The sequence below is a fragment of the Cervus canadensis genome, chromosome 10, assembly GCF_019320065.1.
Source record: "Cervus canadensis isolate Bull #8, Minnesota chromosome 10, ASM1932006v1, whole genome shotgun sequence".
Taxonomy (NCBI): Eukaryota; Metazoa; Chordata; class Mammalia; order Artiodactyla; family Cervidae; genus Cervus; species Cervus canadensis.
In genome coordinates this window covers 58885596-58893625 of record NC_057395.1, presented here as the reverse complement: position 1 = coordinate 58893625, position 8030 = coordinate 58885596, and the positions used below count along the sequence as shown (strand labels likewise).

General features: G+C 43.8%; 1 protein-coding gene and 1 long non-coding RNA gene across 2 annotated transcripts in view; one reads left to right on the top strand and one right to left on the bottom strand.

Moving 5' to 3' along the window:
- Nucleotides 1-277: 277 nt before the first annotated feature.
- LOC122448057 lies at nt 278-4339 on the bottom strand. Its single transcript, XR_006271491.1, has 3 exons — nt 4328-4339; nt 1790-1793; nt 278-347 (listed from the first exon to the last, which is right to left on the bottom strand). It is a non-coding gene; the product is annotated as an uncharacterized LOC122448057 (long non-coding RNA).
- Nucleotides 4340-6592: 2253 nt separating this feature from the next.
- Nucleotides 6593-8030, top strand: part of PSMF1 (proteasome inhibitor subunit 1) — a 41255-nt gene continuing 39817 nt past the window's right edge. The window contains exon 1 of the mRNA XM_043479457.1: nt 6593-6885. Coding sequence (XP_043335392.1) covers nt 6757-6885 — 129 coding nt within the window. The 5' untranslated portion in view covers nt 6593-6756. The remainder of the gene's footprint in view (nt 6886-8030) is intronic.

Here is an 8030-nt window from a genome sequence, read left to right as displayed (position 1 = left end):
CAAACCCATGATGGCAGAAACATGTCATTATATGTTTGTTCAAACGTACAGAATGTACAACACCAAGAATGAACCCTGATGTCAACTAAGAACTGTGGTGATAATGATGTGTCAATGAAAGTTCACCAACTGTAAAAAATGTACCATTCTTTGGGGGATACTGATAAAGGGAGGGGCTGTGCATGTGTTGAGGGAGAGAGTATATAGGAAATTTCTATAACTTCCTTTCAATTTCTGATGTGAATCTGAAACTGCTCTAAACAATAAAGTCTATCCCAAAACAACCTAATTCAAAAGTGGGCAAAGGACTTGCACAGACAGTTCTTCAAAGAAAATATACAAATGGCCTATAAGCAGATGAATTGATGCTCAACATCACTCATCATCAGGGAAATGCAAATCAAAACCATAAAGAGATATCAGTTCATATCCATTAGCATGGCCACTATCAAAAACAAAACAGAAAATAACAAATGTTGGCAAAAATGTGGAGAAATGTGAACCCTTGTGTAATGTTACATTGGGGAATGTAAAATGTTTCAGTCCCAGTGGAAAACAGTATGATGATTCCTCATAAAACTAGAAATAAAATTACTGTTGGTTCAAGAATTCTACTTCTGGGTATATATTCAAAACAACTGAAATCAAGGTCTTGAAGAAATATTTGTACACACATGTTCATAGAAGCATGGTTCATAATAGCCAAAAGGTGGACGCAACCCAAGTGTCCACCAACAGAGGAGTGGATAAGCAAAATGTAATAGATATAGACATTCCATTGTATAGATAGATATGTGAACATATATATAGATATATATCTGTCATTTGTTGTTGTTTAGTTGCTAAGTTGTGTCCGACTCTTTGCAACCCCACAGACTGTAGGCCACCAGGCTCCTCTGTCCATGGGATTTTCCAGGCAAGAGTATTAGAGCAGGTTGCCATTTATTTCTCCAGGGGATTTTCCCAACCCAGGCATTGAATTCGCATCTCCTACTTGGCAGGCAGATTCTTTACCACTAAGTCACCTGGGAAGCCCATTATGTGATATATTATATATAATATAATTGTATATATTTTGCAATAATTATATATTAAAATAATATATTGTACATATGTTATATATATCATTATATTTAATATATAAATATTATATTAACATATAATAGTATATATGTAAATATATATAAATATATAATATATAATATAATGTATTATGTAATATATTATATATGAATATATTATATAATTCATTATATAATATTTACATATTATGAATGAATATAATATTTGAATGAATTATGAATTCATTGTGTATTATGAATTAATATAATAATTCATTATATAATAATTATATCATTATATATATGTATATTATATGTATGTATATGTATATAATATATATATATAATTATATCATTATAATAATGAATTATGAATTCACTATGAATTATGAATGAATATAATAATTCATTATATAATTCATTATATATGAATATATTATATAATATATGTATTATATGTATAATATATAATTATATATAAATACATAATACATATATATTTATATATTATATATAAATATATTAATATATATATAATATATTATATTATCTATTACTACATTATTGTATATTATTTATTATATAATATATAATATTTTATATATTATATAAATACATATATATGGAATTTTATTCAAACTTTACAAGGAAGGAAATTCTGATACATTCTACAATATGGATCAATCTTGAAGACATTTAGCTGTGAAATAAGCCAGTTACAAAAAGACAATACTATATGATTCCACTTAAATGAGGTATCTAGAGTAGTCAAATTCTTAGAGACAGAAAGTAGAATGATGATTGCCAGGGACTGGGAAGAGGGGAAGATGGGGAGTTAATGTTTGGTGGGTACAAAGTTTTAGTTTTGCAAAATGAAATGAGTTCTGAAGATGAATGTTGGTGATTGCACAACTGTAGGTAAGTATTTAATACCACTGAACCATATACTTCTAAATCATTAAGATAACTAAATTTTGTTATATATATTTTACCACAATAAAAAATTTTCATAAACTAACAGAGTTATATTAAAATTATATAATATATATATTCTTTAAAAATTATCCCCTCTGGGTGTCAAATATGCTGGGCACCCCATTGACAAGGCAAATGGGAAGTTCAGATACTACTGAATAGTATCAATCATGGAGGGCTTCCTGGAGGAGGTGTAGTGGTTAGACTGATGTTAGGCCAAAGGGGCAGGATTCCAGTGGTGAATGATTCCACCTCACTGTTCATCTGGATCCTGCCTCTCAGCTCACTTTTTCACAGTTTCCAGGGAGATAGTTTCCCAGGAACTTGGAATACACATATTGCTGTCACTTGGCAACCAAGAACTAGTGAGTGCAACAACTTGCCATGTACTTCCATCATCCTGGGCCCTGATCTCTGGCATGGACTCTGAACAGCCCAGGCAGCGGGGGCCCAGCCAGGGAGGCACCTTCTACCAGCTTTCCTTCTCAGCCACTCACAAACCTCAGAGAGACAACTGAGACTCTTGCTGATGGCAGTAAGTCCACAGAATGCTAGATAGACTGGGGGCAGGGCACAGACATCCTTCAGCCCCAGAGGATTCCCTCATTTGCTCCCATTCATGGAGGACCCTGGAGGACACCAGGATCCAGTGTGAATGGAAGACAGTCCTGGTCTCAAGGGATTCCCAGCCCAGTGCAAGAGATGGAGCTGACTTCATTCTTTCAATACTCAGATGCTAGTGCCTACTCCATGCTGGCTGCTGGGCCACAGACCTTGAACTGTGGCAGACCGGAGTGAGTGAACAAAACACCCTGGGTGCCTCGCCTTCAACTGAAACAACTCTGAGACATGTCCTACACTGCTTCCCAGAGTTGCCTGGCAGGACTGAGCTTCAGGTGCCCACAGGTAGCATCCTGGCATGAGCACATAACATACATTGGTTTCTTTCCATTCCCTGTCTCACTTCTCTACTCCCTTACTGCTACTTCCTGGAATCAGCTCCCCAATAAACCACTCAATCCTCATCTCAAGCTGACTTCTGCGGAACCCAAGCTAACAGGGATGATGTATCACAAGGAAGCAAAGTTCTGTGAGCTGTAACCAATTGTATGCAAAGCAATGGCCAAACCAAGGCGAGCCATCTGCCCAGGTTCAGGCAATGGTGGAGGTGGTGGGGACTTTGCCTTAAAACACTTAAAAGCAGTAATATAATGGACCAACAACCAGTCTACTTTTCTTATCACCATGAACCAGTCATTCTAACCAACTTCAGTGATAAAATTCTCCTCCCCACTGAACATGATAGATCTCACTGTCCATGCCCACCCTTTGGCACCCCACTGAGGCTACCTGCACTAACAGAGGGTAATTGACTGTGAGCAGAGGAGATGGGGGAAGGTCTTACTCATGCAACAGTGACCCGCCAATCACACAGAACCAGCTGCCTGGTACACTCCTCCAAGTGCCCCTCTGCCATGGCAGTTTTCACACTGGGTTATCTCTGTCATTTTTTTAACCACTAGACAGTGAGCTCCATAAAGGAAGGAACTATGGCTTGGTCATCTGGGCCTGACTCACAGCAGACACTTACGAATGGGGCTGCTACTTTTGTGCAGTGAACAGCTTGCATCACTATTCATGGCTATCCAGCTTATTGAGTTTTCGTGAATTAGTGGATGAATGAATAGGTGAGAGTTTTCAATAATGGGGAAGGACACTGCAGAAGGGACACAATAGGCAAAAGTAGGAAGATTGCAAGTGCAAAATTTCTCAGTGCAAAGGGCAAGTAGCTTTATGTCACTGGCAGCACCACCAATACACGTCAGGAGTTCTGTGGTCACCACCTTTAGCACCACCCAACGTGTGGTTGACCTACCTGCACTCTGCCTCAGATATGCTCAACCAGAATCTCCGCAAATGGGATTCAAGAACCTGGGCATCCCAGGGGAACCCCAAGAACACAAAATCTGGAGAAGTACTGGGCCAGCTTTGAGTAGTGGATTTCAAAAGGGTGAAATTGGCCCCACTGGGCTGAGCCCAGGCCAATATTTCATTCATTCACCAGTCATTCATTCATTCATTCAATAAGTATATATTGAACCAGTGAAGCATTAAAGTACACCTAGGCACTAGACAGACATGGTCCCTTCTCCCTTGTCACAGTTTAGGGGTAAGCCAGTCATCAAATTATTAAGCAAATAAATATTTAGCATAGTGTCAGGTTATGATTAATGCTTTGCAGGAAATAAAGCAAGGTGAGGGATTAAGACAAAGCTATGACAAAGCTAGACAGCATATTAAAAAGCAGAGACATTACTTTGCTGACAAAGGTCTGTATAGTCAAAGCTATGGTTCTTCCAGTAGTCATGAACGGATGTGAGAGTCAGACCATAAAGATGGCTGAGTGCCGAACAATCAATGCTTTCCAACTGTGGTATTGAAGAAGACTAAAGTGTCCCTTGGACTGCAAGGAGATCAAACCAGTCAATTCTAAAGGAAATCAACCCTGAATATTCATTGGAAGAACTGATGCTGAAGCTGAAGCTCCAATATTTTGGTCACCTGATGTGAAGAACTGATTCATTGGAAAAGACCTTGATGCTGGAAAAGACAGAAGGCAGGAGGAGAAGAGGACAACAGAGGACGAGATGGTTGGATGGCATTACCAACTCAGTGGACAAGAGTTTCAGCAAGTCCAAGAGATGGTGATGGACAGGGAAGCCTGTCTTTCTGCAGTCCATGGGGTCGCAAAGAGTCAGACATGACTTGGTGACTGAACAATAAAGGGGTTAAGATAGGATGTTATTTAGCTGGGATGTCAGGGAAGCCCTCTGCTGAGGCTGAGAGGAGGTGAGGGAAGGAATCACCTAAAATGAAGGAGTAAACCATGCAGCTCTTTGGGGAAAGAGCAGTCCAGAGGGAGGCAGTGGAGGTGGGAGGAAGTGATTAGATTCAGAATACATTCTGAGGGTAAAGTTGGATCAGATGTGGGTGTGAAAGGCGAGCAAAGTCAAGGTTACTACAGTCAGGAGTGCAGAGGATGAGAGGGGAGTAGAAGGAGTTAATGTCTGAGAGAGAGGTGAGGGTGGGGAACACGGATCAGATGATGGTTCCTGCAGACCAAGGGGAAGGGCTTATTTTTCTTTTGAGTGTGATGGGAATCCTGGGAGGTTTCAAGCAGAGGAGAGATGTGATCTGGTGTGTGTTCTAACAGGATCTGTAGTTGCAGAGTGTAGAACAGACTTTCAGGAGTCACAGATGGAGTAAGGCAATTTAGTGGTTGGTGCAGACATTCAAGTGGGAGATGATGGTGGCTTGCAGGAGGATCAGAAACTAAACTGGGATCAGAAAACTAAATTTATTTGAGTAAAAACAGTAAGTGGTAAAAATCAGGACGAAGACAGTCAAATAAATGACTGACATTTGGAAGTAGATCAGCTCTGCAGTCAATAGATGTGTCTTCTTGGGGGAAGCAGCTTCCATTCTCCAAGTGAAAAATGAAAGTGTTAGTCTCTCAGTTGTTTTCAACTCTTTGAGACCCCCATGGACTGTATCTTGCCAGGCTCCTCTGTCCATGGGATTTTTCAGGCAGGAACACTGGAGTGGGTAGCCATTCCCTTCTCCAGGTGAACTTCCCGACCCAGGGATGGAACTCAGGCCTCCCACTTTGCAGGCAGCTTCTTTTCCATCTGAGCTAAATCTGCAAAATGGGAATGACAATGGAATATATTTCATAAAACATTCGATAAAGCCCTATGAAGTTTTTCGCCCAGGATCCAGCACAATAAACGTTTAATAAATGTTATCCAACAAGCCAGACTGCTGGATTGCAGTACCATCTCTACTGTTCACTCAACTTGGTCAAATACACCCCCCTGTGTGTGTTTGTTGCTGTTGCGTAGTCACTAAATCATGTCCTACTCTTTTGCGAACCCATGGACTGTAGCCCATCAGACACCTGTGCCCATGGGATTTCCCAGGCAAGAATCCTGGAGTGGGTCACCATTTCCTTCTCCAGGGAATATTCCGGACCCAGGGATAGAACCCGCCTCTCCTGCTTGGTAGGCAGATTCTTTATCACCGAGCCACCTGGGAAGCCCCGTGTGTCTGTTTTCCTATCTGCAAAATGGAGCTATCAAATACCAACTTTGTAGGGTCGAGTCTTGAGGATTAAATAAATTAATACAAGTAAAACATTTACAACAACGTCCCACGGAGCAAGCACTGCATTAAGTGCCAACTATTACTACGAATATGTTTTAACCTTATTTCGTAATCTCTTCTCCTACCAGCATACGCCCACCCTATTTTGCAGAAATCTGTGACTCAAAACAAAGCTAGCCTCTCTTCAACGATGCCACAACCTACGTGTAGCACACCTACCACCTACAGAGAAGATGGAGATTCCAGATTTGAAGGACCTCGCTCCCAGGGGTCCTGCCCTGCCCACCCTAGAACAGGGGTCCTGTTCTGCCTGGCGGAACCTTTAAGAGTCTTCCTTCTGTTTCCAGCCGGGAGCTCTCGCGCGAGAGCGCGCGAGTTAGAAGTTACTTCCGGTGGCCACACCCCCCCACCCCTGGGCGTCTCCATTTTGGTCGCGCAGGTTGACACTAGACCACAACCTGCGGAGTAGCGGAGGGGAGTCAGCAGTTGTGAGGGCCCAGTCGGCTCACCGCACTTTCTCCCTCCTTTCCTCCGCCCGCAGAAGCCAGGGTCGCCCATGGCTGGCTTGGAGGTACTGTTCGCGTCGGCGGCGCCGGCCATCACCTGCGCGCAGGACGCGCTCGTCTGCTTTCTGCACTGGGAGGTGGTCACGCACGGCTACTACGGCTTGGGTGCCGGCGACCAGGTACGCCACGGAGCCAGGGTGGCGTGGGACCATGGTGGAGGCGGGAGGCGTCTTCTGCCCGAATCCAGAGACCAGGGGCCTGGTCCAGGCTGCCCGACCTTCCCCTTTTCCCGATCCGGGCCCTGAGGCTCATGACACCTTTGGTACCTGTAGTCTGCGGCTCAGGGAGGTTCTCTACTGTTCCATTCTAGCTGGCACAACATGATTTGAAAACCCAGGGTCAGAAACTCGCTCCAGCACTGGCTGGCGTTCTCCCAGGCAGGCATTGTGCCCTCTGCCACTGAGACGGGGGTAATAAGCTCCTTTGAGCATTCCTCACCTACCCGAACTCCACCGAACTCCTTCACAAGCAGCTGGGTAGGGTGAGGGCTGTATTCAGTACCGCTCTCCTACCGTACCGGAGCGTTCACCTAGATCCAAGCACCGGTATAGAGGGACACCAGCATAGGGGAGCGCTTGGACTCAGCTCCAGTCAAGAGCCGAGAGGGCTCGACACCCTTCACTCTATACTGCAGGACCCCGTGCTGCCCACTCACCGTTGTCATATTGAACTCGGGCTTCGGGCCAACAACCGCCTCCCCAACATGTACACACATGCATCCTGGGTGTGAAGGCCAAGTAAGCCTTCCTTCACCAAAGCTGTCCCTACGGTAGCAGCCCCTCCTGCTCTCCCATCCTCAGACTGCCTCTTAGAGCCGGGGGCCTTGTTGCCAGTCCCCACAGAGCCCCAGGACTGCCGGGCCCAGCCTGCCTCACTTGATTCTTTGCTGTAGCATTCTCCCACCTTCCCAGCCCCTTCCCTGTGACTCTCCCCCGCAGGGTCATTGTACACATCAGCTTCCTGTGAGCACTGACCTGGACCCCTTCCTGCACAAATCCTGTCAGCAACTCTGTCGAAGACACTTTGACAGCCTAGAGACATCAGTTCGAGTAGATCATTGCCTCCTCCTAACTGCCACCATTCCCGTGTCATGTACTCCAGGCTTCCAAGTTTTAAGAAAGAACACTATTTGGTCTAAAAAAAGATTGCTGACTGAATCTCAGAAGTACACTCTGTTTACCGTGCCACATGTTGAGTTCATGCAAAACAGAAAAAGCTGCTGGCTCCAGACCTCTTGGGGGAGACCCCAGGAGAGTGCAGATGG